General features: G+C 35.4%; 1 protein-coding gene across 1 annotated transcript in view; it reads right to left on the reverse strand.

Annotated features, from left to right (window-relative positions):
- LOC103269071 (metabotropic glutamate receptor 1-like) overlaps positions 1-23747 on the reverse strand; it is an 84266-nt gene that overhangs the window by 15777 nt on the left and 44742 nt on the right. Inside the window, 1 exon segment of the mRNA XM_021716870.1 lies at positions 19253-20183. Within this exon segment, the coding sequence (XP_021572545.1) occupies positions 19253-20183 (931 nt within the window).

The raw sequence follows: 23747 nt of genomic DNA on the forward strand, positions 1-23747 counted from the left end.
TTTTGCCAAACTTATGGTTATAATATGGTACGTTAATGTTTCTCCTACCTCTGTTCTTTTAATTATGCTTAGGTTCCTGAGTCTAAAGTATCTTTACAAGTTTTTTTTTTCTCGCTTATAAGTCATCTTTATTAATGAGAACATAGAAGCTCAAAAAAGGCACCTCAAGTTACACAAAAGGAAAAATTATCTTGCTGTGTTTCCAGATAGCCTGTAGATGATAAACTACCAAAGTGAGAGTTTTTATTATTTTACTTTGATTTATCAGAAACAGGAGAGAAAAGATGATAAAAACAACTCACTAAAAATTAAAATCTTCACCTCAGGATTTTTTGAAAAAAGAAATCATTACTTAGGTAAGAGGTTTAAAATTTAAGATGTGACAAAAACTAAAAAGGACCTAGATCATTAAAACCTAAAATTTTGTGAGAATTCTTGGCTAAGCACTAAGATCAATAATAGATATATAGTTTTTCACTAAGGTTTATTTTATGCTGTAATGTCCTTTTAAGCAGTGGCATTAATATCCATATATCACCATTCATTAAACCTGAAAAAGAACTGAATAGGCAATTATTATACATTTTTTTCATAGAAGTGAAGTCACATAACTCTAAAGAACATTGTAATCACATCACAGTCTGTTGAGAAAGGTGAAGAGGAAAGATTAAAATTGGTATAAGAAGACTTCTGTTTCCATCTAAGCTGTAATACCTTGGGGCAAACTAACTGTCCCACTGAAAACACTGAAGCAAACCAGATAAAATTGTATGTATTTATGTATGTATGTATTTCAGTTGGAGTCTTACTCTGTTGCCCAGGTTGGAGTGTAGTGGCCTGCATTTTTTCACCTTAGCCTTCCAATTATCTGGAACTACAGGTGTGCTTCCACACCCAGCTATTTTTTATTTATTTATTTATTATAGAGATTAGGTTTCACCAAGTTGGTCTTGAATTCCTGGGCTAAAGCAATAGTCTCACTTCCACCTCCCAAAGTTCTGGGATTACAGACATGAGCCACTGCACCCAAGCAGATAAAATATTTTTTAAAACACACCTGAAAACATTGGGAAGCTGTCACAGCAACCAATAATCCAAGGTATCAGGAAATTAGAAGCCAATGGAATTCAGAGAAGTAAGCAGAAACTATTCATGCTGTCATTCCCCTTGGGATTTTAGATGATTCTTAATACAGGACAACAGACTGAGAATCTAGGCAAAGGGATTTAACTAAGAGGCAAAGAAGCAAGAAAAACTTTTGATAAATTCACAGGTCTGTAGACACAAAAATTTGAATTCAGTTTTTTCCAAGGCAGCCAGCACTTGAAGAGCAAAGATCCTGGAGAGAGAGAGGTAAAGAAAAGGGAGATTGACACTTGGTGTTTTCCCTCTAGAAAAATTATCAAATTGTAGGCCGAATGAAACACAGGGTATGAAATGAATCAGAAAGCTGCTGAAAGTCAGAATAAGATTTTGGAAGGATCACAGCACTGAAAAATCAAAATTGGAGTTAATTTTGAGAGGTTTAAGTTTACATTTAGAACCTAGAATTTCAGTGAAAACCCTGGATAGATCTACCCTCAGAGAAGATGACACAGAATGAATTTTATAAAACTACAGTCCCTGCTCAATTCAGCTCAGTTCAAAATTGAATTATAGCATAAAGAGAAAATATATGGGGATACATAAGTAAGTATTTATTGTGCAAAACAATAACAATAATGCAAGATAAGATGTAAAATATGTGTAGAATTAAAATGCATGAAAAAACTAAAAACTGATACAAGATAAAGGCAATTAAAGTGTTTTCGGATCTTTGTCTTGTTAGGAGAGTGATAAAACTTTATTTGCCTTTGTAAAATATTAGGGAATTTTTTTGTAACCTCTGAGGTAACCATAAAAATAATAAAAGAATGTAAAACTAACAAATTGATGGTGGGTAAAATTAAATATTAAAATAATAGTATTTTAATTAATACTAGACCAAAAGAAGTGAAGAAAAAACAGAACTAAATTCAGTGAAACAAGCAAAAAATAGTTACATGGTAGATATAAATATAATTATGCAGCACTTGTATCAAATGTAAATGAGCTAAATATTCCAATTAAAAGACAAACATTTTCAGACTGACTAGAAAATGGTTTTTACATAGAAAAATATGGAAAATCAAAAAATAGAAAATGGTATATCATGAAAATACTAACAAAAAATAAAAGCTGTTAGCTATGCCAGTATCAAACAAAGTAAACTCTATTGCTAGTAGTCTAGAGGACAAATGAGGGCTTATTATCAGAAACTCAAAGTTTGATTAATTATTGAATAATTCACTATATTTTACCATTTTGGAGTAAAATAGAAAAAGGATGATCATTTCAACTGCCACAGAAAAAGAATTTGACAAAATTCAATGTACATTCATGATCAATTTCTCAACACACTTAGAGTATTGGAGAATGTCTTCAACCTAATAAAGGGTATCTATGTAAAACTTAGAGATAAAAACATACATAATGATGAAATTTTGAATAATGACCCTGATGTCCTAGATTTGGAATGGGAAAAAAAAATCATGAACAAAAGAACAGACTTGGAGGATTTATACTACCTGATTTTAAGATTACAGATTCACTAATCAAGACAGTGTAACATTTGTAAAAAGATAGATGAGTATATCAGTAGAATGGAATAGAGGGTTCATAGCTAGAATTCTACATGTATGTTCAGTTGAATTTTGACAAAAGTTGCAATCATTCAACAAGAGAAGGCAATCTTTTCCAAAATCAAGCTGGGTAAACTGGATCTCTATTTAAGAAACAAAACAAAACAAGAACCACAAAGAGATCCATTTTGTTATGAATTGAATGTTTGTATGCCTCCCCCAAAATTCATATTTTGAAGTCCTAACTCCCAACATAGTAGCATTGGGATGGGGGTCCTTGTGAGATAATTAGGCCACGAGGGTAGAGTCTTCATGAGTGACACTAGTGCTTTTATAAAAGAGATCTCAGCAGGTTCTCTTGCTCTATTTCTGTCATGTGAGGACACAATGAGAAGTTGGCTATCTATAATTTGGAAGAAACTCCTCGACAGAATCCCCCACCAATGCTGGTACCCTGATCTCAGACTTTCAGCCTCCAGAACAGAGAGAAATAAATATCTGTATTGTATAGCCACCCAGTCTATAGTACTTTATTATAACAACCAAGCTGATCCAGACATATTCTTTCTATCATATATAAGAATTATGGTACTAAATGTAAAAGTCAAAACTATAAACCTCCTAAACAGAAACATTGGAGAATATTTCTATAACCTGGGGGTAGGCAAACTACATTGAACACTAATAATAAAAAAATGTCTCAATTGGACTTCACCCAAATTAAAAACTTCCACTCATCAAAAAATACCACTAAGAAGATCGGGCATGGTGGTTTACTCCTGTAATCCCAGCACTTTGGGAGGCCAAGGCAGGAAGATTGTTTGAGTTCAGGAGTTGAACCTAAGCAACATAGCAAGACCTTGTCTCTACAACAACAAACCAGCCAGGCATAGTGGTGGACACCTATAATCCAACTTATGCTGGAAGCTGAGGGAGGTGGAAGGATCAACCAAACCTGGAAGGTCAAGGCTATAGTGAGCTGTAATTGTGCCACTGCACTCCAGCATGGGTGACAAAGTGAGACTCTGATTCAAAAAAAAAAAAAAAATCAAGTCAAAGACTGAGAAAAAATATTTGAAATGCATATATATTTGACAAACAACTCAAATTCAGAAATAGATTGTATAAATGACCAATAAGTACATGAAAAGACACTCAAGACCATTAGTCATGAAGAGAATGCAAATGAAAACTATATTTAAGTACCTCTACACTTGGAATGGCTAAAATGTAAAAGACTATCAACACCAAATGGATCTCATACATTATTGGTAGGAGTGCAACATGGCAAAACCATTGTGGAAATCTGTTTGGCAGTTCTTATAAGTATATTTATACACCTGTCTTATCATCCAGTAATTTCATGCCTAGGCATATAACCACATGAATTGAAAATACATGTTCATAAAACTTGTATATATAGACTTATTGTAGCTGCATTTGTCATGGTGAGAGTTGGAAACAAGCTGGCATTCATTAACAGGAGAATAGACACTGTATATTTATGTAGTGAAATATTATTCAGCAATCCAAGTAAGCTAGTGATACATGCAAGAACATGGGTGACTCATGCTATATGAAACAAAAAAACGGAGACATAAGAGAATATCTATCAGGTGATTTCATTTTTATGATGTTCACGAACAGGCAAGATTAATGTATGGTGACATAAGCCAGAATAGTGGTTGTCTCCAGATGGAGAGTCAGATAGGTTACAGAGGGGTACAAGAAAACTTTCTAGGGTAATGGCAAGGCTCTATATCTTGATTGTATGTTGGTTACATGGGTGTATTACAGTTTGTACAAAATATATCAAACAATTATTAACATCTATGCATACTGTATGTAATTATACTTCAATGTAATTATACTTCAATAAAATATATAAAGTAAGAGAGTAAAAAGGATTAAAGAGAAAATGTAAATATTGAAGCAAGTCAAAGAAGATACAAATACAAGGAATCCTTGAAGAAGAAAACTAAAGCAAGGAAACAAATGTTAAAGACTGCAAGTCAAAAAAATTTTCCTAAAATTAAAAAAAAACTTGCAACTGCACATTAAAAATAAATACTATGCTCCTGGGAATGTTGACCTAATAAAACCACACCAAAAATGTTCTAGAAAAATCACTGGAGTTTATTTAAAAAAATTTTTTTTGTATCCCTATCTCCCAAATAAAACAGTAAATCTTTTATGAGAAAAAAAGATTATCAAAACTTTGGGTAGCAAAACTTTATACTAAATGTAACTCAAATAGCATAGTAAAGATACCTAGGAAAAGCAAAATGTACACCCTGAATTATACCCAGCAGTATTGACTTTTGATATGAAGATCATAGACAAAATGCTTTTGACAAGCAAAAACTAATTGAAAATTATTCTCATGAGCTTCTCCTAAGAAATCTACTGTAGAATAAGACTATAAGATTCAAACGACTAAAATAACTAGGGAAATATTATTATAAGGACTGAAGGCAAGTGTTAAACATATCTTTAATTATAGGCCTAAGATTAAATGAGAGTTAAAAGAAAGAGTATAGTATGCAATGGCTATATTCTCAAAAATAATGTAGATAGTAAAACTATTTTAAAAGGGGAATATGAAAGGATCATGTTCAAACAGTGTGTTTTTATCTCTTCTCAGTAATGAGTTGGTAGTGGAAGTATTATTCTAGAAGAACACTTTTCTAGAAGAACATTATTCTAGAAGAACACTTGTGTGGCTATTGTGGAATATCCTGTATACTTATGAGATATTCTGATTATCTTATCTTCTACTTTTTTGAGAACTAGGATTCTCATTGTGGGACAAATGAACTATACATGTAGTACATGATAATACATGAGCTGTCTATGAATTTCTCTCTATGAGAAGACAAAATAGATATAATAAGAAGGCTATGGGATGCTAACTCTGAGCTGATTCTTAAAACTTACTTACTACATAATTCAGTATTTTAGAACAATATGATGCCACATGAATATAGTCTGTTCATAGATAGAGTGTGGTTAGCAGAATGTGGGTATTGTGGTCTCCATGGTAGAGATATCAAACTTTGTAACAGATATTAAACTTTGTAACAAAGTAAATGTGAAAAACATGATGAACTGCTGCACATCACACAGAGCACACATTTCCAAGAAAGTCTTCCTAGGGACAGCCAGGATCTGGTTCTCAACTTTGCTGTCATCCTTCCCACTATTCACCTCTCAGGTCAATCCAAAGGGCAGGGCTTATTTTGTTTGCCCCAAAAGAATGATATATCAGCTGTGATAAGACATATTAAACAAGTTCATGAAAAAAGATTGCCACATGCCAGAATTCATTCCAATTTCATTTGCAATGGAAATAATACATAGCATTATTCATAAATAAACCTTTAAGGGAAGATAATACTTGAGAATTGCTTGCTCATAGGGAGTCACAAGAAGGGGGTGGGGAATTTCAAGTTACAATAATTAAACTTTGATCACATTATGCTAAGACAGCTTGTTTCACTTCTAGGTCTAGGGATTGTCTGATTATACTTAAATTTTTGGTGAGTCCTTTGGTCATCAACCTTTCACTTACCTCCACCTCAGGGAGATCTGTGGCAATTTCCGATGTTTGCTTGGATGGCAGCTTTTCTCTGTTTTCATGTATGATTTTCTCCTCTTACAGGCCAGTCATGTTTTAGTAAGCTTACACGTTTATTCTAGTTTCAGTTCAACTTTTATAGGTCTTGGAGTCCACCAATCCCAAGGTGAAGTCATATCCCTGTTCACTCAGGACCTTAACATGGAATTTTGTAAGCAAGCTTACTTGTATTTTTGTTTTTAACCTCTTAAGTATTTCTCCCTCTTAACTCTATCCCCACCTGTCAGAGTCCTAGGTCGACCCCCTGTAACCTCTTCCCAAGACCCTGTAGCAGCCGCCTCCCAGAGCCTTCAGTCTCCCATCTTGCTCTGCTCATATGCTTCCTTCATACTGAGGGTAGAGTAAAAGTTTTGAAACACACATCTCACTGATCACTGTGCACCTTGCTTTGTGACCTGAGTGACTTCCCATTGTATGAAGGATAAGGTTGAAGCTCATAAGACTTCTAACTAGGCCCTGCACAATCTGGTCTTAGAGGACGTATCCAGTCTTGTCTTATCATGTTTTCCTCCTTACTTCCTCTGCTCCAGGCGTTCTGGAATTACTCTGTTTCCTTTAGCCATCAGAGTTTTCTTTTTCCTATTCAGAGTCTTTACATTCTGTTTCCTTGACTATTCTACCCTGCCAGCCCTCTTCCTAGCCAACTGGTTTTACTTCTTCAAAAGTCTTATCTTGGGTAATTCTTCCTGGGTTCCAGCATCTTTGGACTGATTAGAGGCTAATAATAACACTCGTATAACACTAATACTTCTCCTTAGAAACATTCACCACACTTGTAATTACTCATTCAATGCCTGGTCTCCTGACTAGATGTCAGTTTCCACAAAGGTAGAGGACAGGTTCATTTGTTCACCACTGTATGCCCTGGACTTGTCCCAGTGCCTGGTACACATTAGATGCTTGAAAATCATTTATTGAATGACTGAGTCAACAACAGTGCTTCTCTTCTGGATCTTGAAAAGTATGTTTCAGCTCTTGAAACCAAGACTATGACTCTAACCATCCTCGCAAGTGTTATTTATATATATATATATATATATAAGAGAATCATTCCTGGAATAACTTCCGGCATTACACATTTGGAGCTAAACAACTATTTTTATTTTTTTATAACAAACTACTATCAGCATGAGATCCATTTCTTCCCTCATTTTCCTAATAAGCTGTAGTCTTTCTTGCCACCACATCTCCATGCATAGTGGTCCCTCTGCCTAGAACATACTTGCAACACCTCCCTCCTCCTTAACCCACTCTTTTTAAAGCATCTCTTTGGTCTAGCTAATGGAAATCATTGTCCATATATCTTCCTAGAACTTCCCTTACTCCAAGGTTTCTACTCAGAGGTCTATACATATCCCCCATGTGCTTCCTAAATATTCTCTTCTTCCTCTGTAACAGAACTTCACCCTGCCACATTGTTACTACCTGGTTCTTGCTGATGCTTCTTCACTGGACTCGAATCCTAAATTTTAAGTTCTGTGGGGACAGAGCCTATGTTATTTTTTTCACCAGTAAATTATTCATAGCTTGTAAAATAGTAGCCTCTCTGTATATTTTTTATATGAAGGACTAGATAATAAAAACCGTACTAAAATGTCTACTGATTTTTTTTTAAGTCATTGACGGATTCAACAGCTACAGTAACAGAGCTGGTTGGTTATATCTCTTCTTCTCACTCACTCCTACCCTGGCTTTATTATTATAATTTCTTTTAATGTACTTTGATCACATAGGTCAATATTTTTTTCTCTGTTAACATCCCATCCCATACCCATTATAAACAGTGCAGTTTGATCAAGTGGAAAATGATATTAATTCCCACAGTGTTTGATAGCATTTCTTAAAAGCATGATAACTGAGTATATATTTTTATAACTGGAAAGCCAGGGAAAAAGTATATCTTATTGCTATTTTTTTAAACAGTTGTTCTTCAGTATCTGTAGCAGCATCACTTATGGACTTGTTCTAATTCAAGTAGCAGGCTATTTCTCAAATATCTTGAAAATAATCTGCATGGAGGTTATTATTAAGTTGCCTTCAGTTATAGGAGGTTTCCCTTACCTCTTTGAAATAAAATCAAATTATAGACACATTTTTGGGGTAAATTTGGTTAAATATTCACTGATTTTTAAAATTTTTTATTAGACAACATGAACAATAAATAATGTTATTGTTGGCCAGTAAGTTATGATGTACATTAATTAATTCAGAAGACAATATCTTAATGATTTATTTTTCTTATAAGACAAAGCAAAGCAAAACAAAATTTACAAAAAACAAAAAAACTTTCTCCTCCTCTCTTTCTTCATCTGGAGGCAACTGAGAGCATTTTGTACCCAGAACACTATATAAAAGTAGTACAACATAAGGCCTACTTTTAAAATCTGGTTGACTCTGCACCTCTAACCTTCATAATAAATGCTGTGTCAGAGCTATGAAATTTTCTTTCCTCTCTAATGACAATGTTTTTCTGGGCATTATGTGCCACACAAGCAGAGAGAATTTAATCTGTCTTTTTGGGTAGCTGGACCTCTAATAACATATAAACTCAGGATAACTGGGGTGGTTATCCATAGATTCACCACAAGTACCCAAGAAATGGAGAAATAAGATCTCTGAGAAGAAGAAGGCATGCAGAGAGACAGGAAACAAGATAGAGAACTGTGACCTTTCTACTTAAGAACTCAGTCATGTATATAATATGAGACTACTGATATTATCCCTTATATTCATTATATTAAATACACATTCCTCTTTTGCTGTAGGCTAGCTCAAGTTGCCATTGATAGCCTATAGCAAAAGAATTCTAATTAATGAGTCAATAGGCTCTTTTCTCATGACTGAAGCTTCTAAACATTCTCTCTCTCTCTCTCTCTCTCTCTCTCTTTTTATTCTGGAAACTGTCGGTATTTTTGCTCTTGGACTAGCTTTACAAATGTATTCACGTGGCCTGTTTCCCTTTTGACTAGATAACACTTTACACTGGACACTAAGGCTAACAGATGGAATGCAAATGACTTCATCTTTCTTTAGCTGGGGCCAAGGCATGTCAAACAGGATGTCCATCTTCACACACATCTCACACTGAGTAACACTTCCCAGCCTCCAATTTCTGCAGATATACTACTACTTCATTCTCCATAGCATGAATATAGTGAGCTCATAAGGGAATGCATATCCCATTTCCAGAACTCTCTTTACTCAAAAGTGTAATGGAGAGCTTTACATTAGTATATAAACTTCCATACACCCTCTCATATTTTTGTAACTTTAATGTAACAATTATTGAGATTTTACTGGGCTCTATGCTATGCTCCTTATATAAATTTCTCATTTAATCCTCAATAAACTTATGATACAAATTACTATTATTATTTCATTTTTATAACTGAAATACATAGAAGCTAAACAGTTTGCCCAAGGACTAATAACCAGAAAGAAAACAGCAGACTCAGTAGATATCTGCCATGAGCTGAATGTTTATGTCCTCCCCAAATTCATAGGTTGAAATCCTACTCCAATGTGAGACTATTAAGAGGTAGGGAACCTGGGGGCTCCATTCTCAAGGATGGAATTAGTGCCCTTATAAAAATACAGGAGAAAACTTGCTTCCCCTCTCATCTGTTCTCTAACATGTGAGGGTACAGTGAGAAGTTGGCATTCTTCAAACCAGAATGAAGGCCCTCACTAGAACCTGACCATGCTAGCACTCTAATCTTGGACTTCATAGCCTCCAGAACTGTGAGAAATACATTTCTGTTTCCATGTCTTATTCATTTAATTTAATGCATAAATGAATAAATACATTATTGAAGCAACAGACATAGAGAAGTATTAGAATGATAAAAATAAATAATTTTATACAGAAAGCAGTTATTTTAGACCCACCTCTTCCTTTTATAAAAATGACCTGAAGTTTTCTAAGCCTCAGTTTCTTTATTTGCACGATGGTGTTATGAATATACCTACCTTGGACCATTATGCATAATTATTTGAGATTAGTCTGAATTCAGTTCAGAAATGACATATTAACACATGAGAATAAAATATGAAGTTTGAGAACCTGAACATGTATTGATCACGCAAGTTTATTTGGTTTTAAAATATAAAAGTTGATCCATACTTAAAACGATCATGTTTTCTTTGAAGCTGTAGCATAATCAGTGTCCATGGTCTGTCTCCTTTTAGAACATGAAAACGTAAGACATGAGTATTCAAAGTTACTATTTCTGTGTTATTTGTGGAATAAGTGTGCTATTTCCAAAAGGGAAAAACAAGGAAATGATGGTGACCACAAATTTGCTGTCCAAAATGGGGGACAAGCTGAGTGTATCCCCATTGCTTGAGGTCACTCAACCTTTCCCTGCATATGAATTCGTGTCCTCTGCAGGCAGTCTCTCCCAGCAGCATCCTCTTCCACACACAATTTACTAAGCTATGTTCATTCTAAAGTATGAGGGGGATCTCCTCCCAAAATGAAATTATCTTTTAGAGGGTGGGTCCCTTGCTGTACACTCAGAATTTGTTTCTCCGGATCAAATGGTCTGCCAAAGTTTTTACCTGGAAGTTTTGAGAAGTTTGCATCATGATTTGTGGAAGAATTGTCCTCAATTGTGGCAAACAGGTGACTGGTTCTTCCACCATGACAACACATCTGCCCACACTGTACCGAGTGTTCAGAAGTTTTTGACCAAATGTAGCATAAGCCCTGTGCCCCACCCTCTCTATTCACACTATCTCACTTCGAGTCACTTTGTTTTATTTCCCTGGATGAAAAGAGTCCTCAAAAAGAAACTTTTGGGCAATGTGGAATAAGTGAAACAAAAACCAGCAGAAACATTTAAAGTCAAAAATATTGAGGAGTTCAGAAACTGTTATGAGCAGTGGAAAAACCGCCTCAGTAGGAGTATTGCATCAAACAGAGAGCACTTTGAAGATGACTGAAGTTTAAACATGTATGAATAAATACACAATTTTTAATAAATAAATTCCATGTTTTGGGAGGGTCCCTCCTATGTCTACAGTGGCATTAGGTGATACAACTTTCAGGGAGTGAAGAAATTTTGGCCTCATTTTTTGGCAGAGAAGACTTTATCTCAAACAACATATCTGCACACTGGCCACCTCAGGCACTGACTGGCTTTCAAGAGAGATACAAGGATTCTAGCCTTTTCCAAACACAATGGGACAAATATACCTGTTTCATATCCAACTGAGCCTGACTCTGAATACACAATACCCTTCTTTTTTCTACAATGAACCCCCACTTACAAACTGAGAGTCTTCCAGTCCACCAATAATTCTAGAAGAGCACACCTTACTCTCTAGGGTTCCCTTTTTTGTTCCTTCTGAAACCTTACAGTCAATGTTTAGAAGTCCATAGGCCTGATACAATCAGTAGGACAGGTTTTATTTTCAAATTTTAATTAAAATTCTGACAAGTTCCCAGCCTGATTTTTCATCCTGTTTTAATCTCAAGCATTACACACACAGCTGAGTTAGGACCAGTGTTACCTCCACACATCCTCAGAGTTGGTGTTTTCAACTGTCAGATAGCTCTATTGTAACAGCCCAGCTCTGGGTCAGGCCTCCCTGCACAAACCATATGATTTCTCTCTTATGTTGGCAACTTTTCTTTCTCTCTTAGCTCCTTTCTCACATGTTACAAACAAGTTTAAAGTTCTCCTCCTTTAAGGCCGGGCGCTGTGGCTCATGCCTATAATCCCAGCACTTTGGGAGGTAGAGTCAAGAGGATTGCCTGAGCCCAGGGGTTGGAGACCGGCCTGGGCAACTTGGTGAGACCTCGACTCTACAATAAATTAAAAAAGTAGCTGGGTGTGGTGGTGTAAACTGTAGTTCCAGCTACTTGGGAGCCTGAGGCAGAAGGATCACCTGAGCCCAGTGGGGTGAGGCTGCAGTGGCCATGAGCATGTCACTGCACTCTAGTATGGGCGATAGAGTGGAACTACTACTCAAATAAAAAATAAAAATAAAAAATAAATACAGTTCTCCTCTTTTATTCCCTTCTTCCCTCTTCCTCCACCTCCTTAAATACTGTTCAAATTTCTTTTAATGCCAATCCCTCAATTTATTACATTATAACTCTCAGTCATATCATACTACTTGCTAAAACATCTCAAGGTTAACCATAAATTCCCCAACCCTGGGAATTCAAAAAATCAGTTATATCTTATAGAAACAGTCTGTTATGAACTGAATGTATGTGAATCACCCAGGATTCATTTGCTGAAATCCTAATCCCCAACGCTATTGTAAGGTTGTAAATGGAGTTGGATCCTTTCAATAATTAAGTAATTAGGTTTAGATAATGTCATAAGGATGGGACTCCTAGGATTGGGTTGGAGTATTTTACTCTTTCTCTTTCTCCTCTTCCACTTTCTTTCTCAAGGAAGAGGTCATCTGAGTATACAACAAGAAGGTGGCTATCTGCAACTCAAAGAGAAAGTCCTTACCAGAAACCAACCAGTTGGCACCCTGATCTTGGACTTTCAGCCTTCAGAATAATAGGAAAATAAAGTTTTGTTGTTTAAGCCACCCAGTTTGTGTTATTATTTTATGCCAGCTAGAGCACATTACGGCAGAGTCTCTCTCTTGGTTTACATAATACTGTATCCTTTTGTTTCCCTCAATCTTTTTGATGACCTTTTGGTTATTGCCTTTAGATTTTCCTTATTTATCTTACCTTTTAAGTGTCCCCTAATGTTCTTTCTCCTACTTTCTCCTTTTCTTATGTCATAACCACTATCTTGACCACTTTAAGTATTCTGACAATTTACCTTCAAATCCAGAAGTCTCTCATGACCTTTTTCTTGAGCTAGAGGTTTAAGTTTCTAAGTACCTTAAGAGAGCCTCAATTTGGATGCTTTTACAGCATATTTCAATGGATGAGTCTAAAAACCAGTTTACCAACATTTCTCCTTGTTCCACTCCTATATTCCTTATCTGTTTTTAAAGTAGCTGTATTTTTCCAGTTATCTTGGCTCAAATAATGAGAATCCTATTATTTTTTAAATTACTTCTTTCACCTCACATAACTTGTATCCTAGTTAACATGAGTTAACCTCAAGTTACTTTTTCATACACATGCCTTGGGTTCAACTTTCACTCCACTGCTCTAGTGTAAAACTTTTATTTTTAACCTGTCACTTGGATTACAGTGACACTATTAACTGATCTCTCTATAGTCAATCTCATCTCATAAAACTTGCATATGATCACGAAACTTTAAAAAAAACCTTTAATGTACCTTGTGGCTTGTAGAACAAGTTATCTAAACTTTTGTATTCTATCTTCTTCCTGCATTTTCAAATTTACTCACCATTATACTTCTCCATGTGCTTCATGCACACCAAGTTCCATGTTGTGACCCCAAAGTACAGTCACATTTTTTAATATTCACTTACATTATTTTCTGCATGTGAAAGGTTCTCATTATAACACAATTTCTCCTGTTGAAAAACACCCTTAAAAGTCAAGTTCAAATGCTACTTTTACTAAAAAAGCTTTCCAATCCTTCCACTAATTGGACTTAATGTCTTTCTTCCCTGGATACTCAAAATGTTATATTGGTGCTCTATTATCACAGCTAACACAGTATATTTAGTTATATTTTTTAGTATCTCTCTTACTATATTGCAACATTAGTGCAGTAAGTGCCTGCCTCTTATATCTTCTTTATGCTGAATATTATCTAGCACCATACCAAGTACCTAAGTGCTATTAAGCTTACTGCTGAAATGATGATTGATTGATTGAATAAATGAATGAATGATCAGTAGGTCCTCAATAGATATTATTATCAAGCTACTAAAATTCGATGACAACTTATTCAATACAATCTTCTGGTGTTCACTATAAAATCAAGCAAAGAATTGTGAAAACATTTAAAGACATATATTGTATGATTAAGGGAAAAATAATTTCCAAGTGACAGATTTTCTTATTTATGAGCCAGAATAATGAATAAGTTCTTTCAAATAAGTACTGTTTTATAGCTCTGTAGGGTGACTATAGTTAACAACAATTAAATAATTGTTTTTTTTTTTTGAGTTGGAGTCTCACTATATTTCAAATACCTAGAAGAGAGGATTTTGGATGTTCCTGACACCAGGAAATAATAAACATCTGAGGTGATAGATATGCTAATCACCCTGCTTTGATCATTACACATGGTATACAGGCATTGAAATGTCACTCTGTATCCCATAAATACACACAATCATTATGTGTCAATTAAAAATAATAATAATAAATTAGCAAAGCTATACAAAATGAATCAGAGCTGTATTAAAAAGGAAGAGGACATGTTGTTGCTATTTGACTATGACATATATCTTTGGGCTAATATCAGATTTTCTTTCAAAGTCAAAGGAGGAAAGACAAATCAAAATGCTCACCCAGAGCATAATGACTAATGCTGCAGGCTTGTTTACTTCTACTGGTGGACCAAATATATTTCTCACAGAGAACAAAGAGGAAAGTTTTCTTAGAACATCGTTATTCCACTTAGAATTTCATTTAGCTATTTTGCCCTATAAAAACATATATACAAATGCATATGAAACAATCACATAGCATAATAATTCTCTATTCACTTAGGAAATTATGTTTTAAAATTACTTCCTTATAACAATCTGATGCTTTTTGGAAGGTTGGGATTGTTTTTAGATTTGCACACACCTCTGCACACAAGAGGTCATAAGAATATATTGTCACATTTCAACTATATGTGCCATCAAATTGTTTGGCACTTAGTGAAGTTATTTATCCAAAAAATAACTAGAATGTTAGCTTTACATTTAGTCATCAATATAATTAATTTTTGAATAAGCATTCCATTTACATAATATTTTATGTTTTCAGTTGAATAATAGCTCGTTTTGCCTTAAAAGGAAGTATGAAATAACTTTTATCTAAATAATTTACTTCTTTATGAATGTTCATGTATTTCCATGCATTTATATTACCAGGGAAGGGGAACTTTTTCAATATGTTTATATTAGCTTAGGCCTAAATATTTTTCCATTCAAGTAAATTAAAGTAACAGCTAAAGAATTAGAGATGTCCTAGGCAACTTCAGTTGCTCTTCCAGGATAGGATTATGTCTTAAAGAACTTCTGACTATAAATAATGCAAGTAACCCAAACACCCTATGTATTAATTAAACTCATAAATTACATTCAGAAAATGTAAAGTAATTCTCCAAACCTTTGGTTGTGTCCAATATTTGGCTTTGAATAATTTTTTTTTAAATGAAGTAAATTTTGCAAAAACAGACATGCAACCATTATTCCTCCCATGTATCTTAGAAACAGATTGTCATGAGAATTTTGTTGGGCTTGCAACTACTCAGAACAATATTCAAACAGATAGATCAGTTGGAAGCTCTTCATTATAGCATCTGTTCTGTGTTTATAGCTACACACACAGACTGCTGAACACCCTCAGTGTACCATAAACGTAGGAATTACACATCCAGAATAGTAATAAACTCATTGGGTGATGTGTTCTCTAGAGTTTTCAGTCCCTTTGCTTCAGTTGGCAAAACTCGACTAGATTTTTGCTGCTGTAGGAAATGTTAGATTGTAGCCTTTGTAACTTTGAAGCCAAACTAGGAAAATGTAAAATGGTGATTTTTAAAAAAAGTGAAAATATAAGTACTGAGATTATTGTTATATATTAAAATTACAGTCTCATAGAGAGATACTCTAAAATCAGCAGCAGAATAAATAAGAAAAATGAGTAAAAAAATGATTGTTTTTCAAGAAAGTTTAGCCCCAGATACCCTCTGTGGGTCAGATTATTTGTGTGGTGTATCTTGGAGAAACTACAAACTGTACTAGAAAAGCTGCATATTATAAGTATTAATTAGAAATATATTTGTTGTTATAGTAGCCTGATTAACCTTGATTAAATTACAGCTAATAGTTAACCAATTTATAGGTGAAACCAGCATTCCCTAGACAATCAATCCAGTTAATTTAGACCATGCTGATTTTTTTCTCAAAAGCAAGATCCCAGGCTAGGCATAGTGGCTCATGCCTGCAATTCCAGCACTTTGGGAGGCCGAGGCAGGAGGATGACTTGAGCCCGGGAGTTAGAGATCAGCCTAGGCAACATAGCAAAATCTCGCTTCTACAAAAAATTTAAAAAATTAGCTGGATATGATGGCATGTACCTGCAACTCTAGCTACTCAGGAGGCTGAGACAAGAGAATTGTCTGAGCCCAGGTGGTTAAGACTATCATGAACTGTGAGTGTGCCACTGCACTTCAGCCTAGGTGACAGAGTGAGACCCCCAACTCAAAAAAATAAAAAATAAAAAAGCAAGATCCCAAATGAAATGAATTTCTAAACCAGGTGCAGCAACTCGCTCACACCTGTAATCCCAGCACTTTGGGAGGCGGAGGTGAGAGAATTGCCCGAGTTCAGGGGATCAAGACCAGCCTTGGCAACTTGGCAAGACCTCATCTCTACAATAAATCCAAAAATTAGCTGGGTATGGTGACACACGCCTGTGGTTTCAGCCTCTTGGAAGGCTGAGATGGAAGGATCACCTGAACCCAGCAGGTTGAGGCTGCGGTGACCATGAGCTTGCCATTGCACTCCAACCTGGGCAACAGAGTGAGACACTTACTCAAAACAAACAAATATTAAACGAACGAATAAGTAAAATTGATTTCTAAATTTATAGTAGTGAAGGGAATATTTTCAGGGTGCATGGAAAGCAGTTCCAAGTGTGTGAAGGTGACTTTGTAGCTATGCCTAGTCACTAAAGAAGTACTCAACACCATTCATGAGACACCAGGTAGTTCCATCTCACACCTGCAGCACGTACTGACTACTACTGATTAGTCATTGTTCTCTTGAAGATGTGTCTACATCTGCCAGCATACATGCAGAATCACTGAAAGAGCTTTCAAAATGTATATTTCCGGGCACCGACACAAGATACCTTGATCATAAAGGATTTCTCTTTTCATTAAATGCTTATAGAAATGACTCATGACTAAAAAGTACATGAATGTTTTTGAAGAACCATAATAAAAGGCAGGAAAGTTGGAAACACGGAGCTGGATAATGGTAGATGTTGTCATGAAACCATATGTGATGCAAGGAAGGAAATCTCTTAATCCTTAGAAACATTCTAGTTCAAAAGGAGTCTTCTCTCTTTCCATGTTGTTTTCTCTTAATCCTTCCCTCTTAATGAAAATTGTTATGATGCCATTTTACATCTGGACTCTGTAGCTAATTGTCTTTTTTTCCCCCTCATTGTATGGCCCTGTTGGTTTGCTTTCATGCTTGCAGATAACTCCCTTCCAGGAGGTTGCTACTGAGGGGAGTCTGAATTAAAAATACATGAATTAAAAATACATGGTAAGGTGGGGAGGTGGAAAGACAGCAACTTTTATTATCAACATCTTATAAAGTGTTTACAATTGATATAGCAAGAAGTCGGCACAAATTATTGGCTTCATCCTAATGTTAAAAAAAATAAGGATATCTTTACTTGAAATAATAATAACTTTATGGACTTCAAAGATGTGTTTTCCCAAAGATTTCTTCATTGGGTCTTCAAAGTATGTGACTTCTGTAAAATATGCCTCTGTTGCTGCTTAGCAAATAAGATACAAAACCCATGCAAATTCTTTGGCATGTGTTAAGATGAGAAATATTATGCTAGTTAAGATCTGGGCAAAGAATAGGTTATGTGGAATTACATTTAAAAGTTACAAAATTTTGTAGTGGCTTAGTTTCCTCACCTGCAAAATGGGGAAAATAATTTTCATCCCTCCTTATCTAACAGATGGGTTCAGGTGGAGGAAAGAGTTATAAAACATTATGTTACATAATGTTATAACGATTACTATTAAAATTCTTCACTTTTAAATGATTGTTTGAAAGACTAAAATTAATCCTGTTAGTGGGGAAAATTGCTTAATTTGAATCTAATTAAATTACCTTTAGAACTTCTAGCATTCATGCCATTTTTAAAATTAAAAATATTACATGGATTTTGTTTTCATGGGGCTCAGAAAGAGATGACACGTGCAAATTTTAATATATGCTTCTTCTCCAAACATGGCCAGGAAAAAGATAGGAGAGTGTTTATTACACTACTCAGAAGAATTATCAGGATAGAAATTATCAGGACTTCGATGTCCATACTAGCTCTTAAGTTTAGAGTTCATCACTCTTATCTGGTTTCTTTTTTGTTTATCTGGTTCTTTGTCACTAAGAAAGCATTCTGATAATGACCTTGCAGTAGAATTGGCCCAATTTATGTATGGCATCCTGGAATATCTTTATTACTATATGTATTAAAGTTGAATAAATATGAGAGACAGGATAAGATAGTTGCTTAAGGGACCTTATTTCAGGACATACTTGGTCCAGCTGCGATGAAATTTTGAAATGGCAATTTCTCCAGGTGCTTAGTTTCCTTTCCTTCCACCTTAGGTTAGTAATGGTGTGGTTCTAGAATAATAAAAATAAATTAGAAGCTATCTTCATCATGATCTAAACAAGACATTAAAACAAGTGTTTGCCTCTCTTGCCCAGAGCCCAAAACATGCATAGAGGCAGGACCCACGTGAAAGGACAAAGTTACTGAAAGAACTAAAGCTTTGGCTTCTAGGCAAGTATGAGGATATGTTCAGCTGGTGGTTGTTTCGTGGTCCATGTTCTTTCAAAGGAATGAAAACAAAGTGGACCTACACCTCTATATTTCTATGGCAACAGAAAGAAAAATTTGAAAAAGGGATAAAAGGTTAAGAAAGGAAAAAGTTAAATATCAGGGAAATGAGAGAAAGCAATTTAGACACATAGAGGAAAATGCGGTTGGGGGGCAGATAGAGAAATGAGAACGAGAGATAGATAGGAGGAGGAGGCAGAAAAAACAGAGAAGAAAGACAGACCCAGGTCAGATAACTCACTTGGCATTTCCTGCCCCTGGCTTCTTTCTTCGGAAAATGTTGAGGAAAGTATTGGATCGGCACGGCAGCTTGCCATCGCCAACATGCATGCGGACAACATCAGAGGTGGTGAAGGCACTGCGGACATTCCTCTCGGGCTTGGCAATAATGATGTACATCTTGGGAGTGAACATGCACCCCAGGGCCACCGTTACACTGAGGCTCACTGCAAAGCAGGTCGTGATGATTTTGTAGTTGCTTCCAAAGTAAATGGGCACAAATGCTAGCCAGATGATGCAGGTGGTGTACATTGTGAAGGCGATATATTTGGCCTCATTGAAGTTGGCGGGCACATTGCGGGTCTTGAAGGCATAGTAAGTACAGCTCATGATGAGGAGTCCATTGTAGCCCAAAGGGGCCACCACACCCAGGTTGCTGGTATTGCAGATAAGGTAGACTTCCTTGATACTTGGGTAGGACAGAATGGGCATGGGAGGCTCCATGATGATCAGGGTTACCACCAGGGTTAGCTGCACACTAATCAGAATTGAGGCAATGATCACCTGGGCCCAGGCACTCATGAACCTGGGCTTCCGGGTGCAGATCTTCTTCTTGCTGCCAGCCAGGATGCGTGCAATGCGATTAGTTTTAGTCACTAAAGCAGAGTAGCACATGGCAGAGGAGAGGCCAACCAGGAGGCGCTGGAGGTAGCAGGACGTGGTAGTGGGTTTGGCAATGAGTGTGAAAGGACACACGTAACCGAGGAAGATGCCAGCCAGGATGATGTAGCAGAGCTCTCGACTGGAGGATTTGACCACTGGTGTGTCCCGGTACAGTACAAAGATGAGAGTGACAAACAAGGTAACAAGAATGCCCAGGCAAGAAAAGGCGATGGCTATGATGGATTCAATGTTGCTCCACTCAAGATAGCGGACAGTGATGGGCTCACAGCCTGTGACGAGAAAAAAATAGTTTAAACATGAATCCAAGAATTTTGCTGAGCAGTAACAACAGTGCATACTGGTTACCAGAGACACAGCTGTCTTCACATTCTTCATGATTTATGTTACTTAATGCTTTTGTAAATGCCTCACAATTACAAAAATAGAGACATACCACTGTCTTCCCTGGAAAATCACATCCCCAAACCTTATCTCATTACAACCTTAATGTGACATACTTGAACTTATAAAAATGATCCTTTCTTCTAACACCAGTATTAGAAATAGATGCCATTCATTGGATAGAACTCAGTTGTACACTTTCAGAAAAAGGGAAATAAAACAAAACTTTGCTTCCAGTGAAGGATAGTGATATGGTAAAATGATATGTCAATAAGAAATAAGCTAACAAAAATTTTATTTTTGTGCAGCCATTGTTTATAGGCAAGTCTAGCACATAGACAAATATATTTTAGCCAGCACAGTGTTTTAAACATAAATTAATTTGAATTCTTTAGAAGAATCTTCATTCTTATGTTTACCATGTAACTCTATATTACACCTTAAATCTCAACACTTTAGTCATGAATAATCTGTATCTGGTATCTGAGGGCCTTTGAGTTAGTAGCCTCCAATAGATATACCAAAAAGAATGAAATCTCCCCTAATTCATCTCTTGAAAGGAGAGACCAACATCACATTCCTTAATGCCTAACTTATCTTTTCCCTCTCTATGGAGAATAAAGTCTATTTTATATTTCAGAGTGAGAGAAAAATTTATTAGGCCCTGGAGACTAACCTTTCACAGGATCATGTGTTCAGTCTGGGAGCCACTATTTCTCAAATTGTAAGAATAAAATCATTTCTATACATTTAGGAAAAGACTCACTGTGTGGTAACCATGACATCAAGGAACCACCAGAACCTATCCTGAACCTGCTCAGACAATCAACAACAACTTGTCTCTATGAACATGTTTTTGCATGTCAGCCAATCGGTGTAAGCCCTTACTTCTGTTAATCACCCAGGCAGGGACAAACTTACTTGAATGAGTGCCAACCAATCTAGTCTCACATGAGTAATCACATTTTTGCAGATTATATCTACCAGCTCAGGCTCTGAAAATTTTTCAGTCCTTAAACCCCATAGTTTTTTCTTTCTTTCTTTCTTTCTTTCTTTCTTTCTTTCTTTCTTTCTTTCTTTCTTTCTTTCTTTCTTTCTTTCTTTTTTTAACTAAATTTATTGAGAAGACAGAAAAGTTTGCAGTGAGAGGGAACCCGAGAGGGTTACCCAAACTCCATACTTTCTAGAAACCTCATATAAGATGAGCTGTCTTTTCTGTTCAGAGAAAATTTATCTGACTAGCATAGTTATCCAGTACTAGAGTAAGCAATAAATCAGGTTTTTGTATTTCTTTTTAAATTTTATATATTCAGTCTCATCATCGTTCATATTTCTAGAGATTTCAACAGGATCATTGTAAAGACCCTTATTTGGTCACATTCCAGGATATGCTCTGACCAACAGGTTCACTCACTGGGCATTTGTCCTTCCCATGTGCTACCAGGTGAGTCAGTCTCAACGATGTTCTGGCTTTGGCTACTTTTACTGAGCTCTTGTTACTGAATTTATTTAGTTGTCATAGGACTTGGAATCCTGGAAGTCTTTATATAAGGTCATTAAACCTAGGTCTTTGTATAAGGTAATTGCACCTATATCTTTATATTAAGTAATTCAACTTTTAGTTTTGAACTGCACCATTTGGTAATTAGTCATAAGCTTTTAAAAATGTCAACAAACATTCTGCTTTAGATATATACAAAGTGATAAATATTTTTCCATACCTGTTAATTTCCCTGCTGTTTTACTTGTTTTTGTTATTGTTTACACATATATACAAAATGTTATTTCATGATTTGTTTAGTTTTGCTTTAAATTGTCTTTTTCTGTTGAATATTTGAAGGAGTGGTTCACGGAGATCAGTGGGAGGTGTACAGGACTTGAAATGAGTTGGCCCTGGCTGCTATTGTTTGGAAATTTGTTTAATTGCTTACTAATTTGTAAAAAAGTGATTGGTCACCCTCAGTCTCATGTTTTTTAGAAAATATTTATGAGGATACTTCCTGTATTGTCAATTTGTGAAACATTTTGTTTACAGATTGTGTGGTGCCTTCCTATACTCGGCTTGCTGTGGGAATCTAAGACATTCATAAACCACACTCTTGATTGACCTGAGTGGCCTCTCTTCCTTGTGTGTCAGAGGTTTGTGTAAGTCTTAATGTCAATCTTTTTCTGGAATAACTTCTGCTTCCTATGTAAAGTCACACTTTAATTCTAAATGTTTCTGTTCCCTTGATAAAAGACAGATAGATGGTGATGATGATGAAGATAGATAGAGATAGATAGATAGATAGATAGATAGATAGATAGATAGATAGATAGAGACAGACAGATATAGACAGTGGCTATATGGAAACTTGTAATATGACAAAATAAGTAAATTAAAACACTTAACAGGAGCTCTAGAGAAACTGGGAGATAAAGTGCCAAGTTGTCATTTGTTGGCTCCTTTAATTGGCATACTGCCAAAAAAGTCAAATTTAAAGATCATTTTTGTCAAGGCCTTTGCAACCTTCTGAAAGGTACTCACTTTGCATTTCTTTCTTTTTAATGAAATTTTACTTGACTCTATAAGTGAGTTACTCTGTCCTCAAAGCTTTCACTAGAAAAAAAAAATCACATTTTAAAATTTCTAGAACATAACTCAGATCTATAGACATTAAATTAAAATACTGGTATAAAGAAAAATTGAGCTATAATTAGCGATTTTACTAAATTTCATGAATACAGAGCAAAATATTTACCATGGAATTTCGGAGTTGTATTAGATACTTATTGTTTATACCTGAAAATATGTCCAAATTAATTCAATTAATTGCTATCCTTTCAGGGAGAAAAATGTTTAGTTGTAGCAGAATAGAAAAAAGAAGTTTAAAATAATCCAATGGGGCAAAATTTAAAAAAAAAAACCATAAAATGCATTACATAAGGCACTTTCAGAAGCTTTTTCCCAATAACTATTTAAAGTCGCAAACTAAATGAAGATGAAATAACTTTAGGAAACTTTCAAATAGTTGTGGGATAGACTCAATAACTGACATAATCAATATAATTGTGGATCTTTAGGTAAACCAACTAAAACAGTTTCTATTCTCCATAATTTCAGTCTACAGATAAGAAAATCTATAGATGCCTTAAGTAGAAGTGCCATTTAAAAAGCATTGGTTAAAACTTAGGACAACTCATAAAAGAAAATGAAACAACTTATTCCAGGAAGAGCAAGTTGGTCACAAAATTAAACACCAATGGAAAAACATTTTCAGGATAGCAAAAGATGTGGCCAGTTTATGCTTCACTTGTAATTAAATTAATCTAGAAGAATGTAAAGAACATTGATAAAATTGCAAAAGAACACTTTGAGCATCTCAAAATAGATTGTATACAACTATCCCTCTCGATGATTTGTGAATATGTACTGGTTCAAAAGTGTGTTTCTTTTCTGAATCTGTTGAAGC

Source organism: Carlito syrichta, unplaced genomic scaffold, assembly GCF_000164805.1.
Source record: "Carlito syrichta isolate Samal-C Ts95f unplaced genomic scaffold, Tarsius_syrichta-2.0.1 Scaffold309054, whole genome shotgun sequence".
In the NCBI taxonomy this organism is placed as follows: domain Eukaryota; kingdom Metazoa; phylum Chordata; class Mammalia; order Primates; family Tarsiidae; genus Carlito; species Carlito syrichta.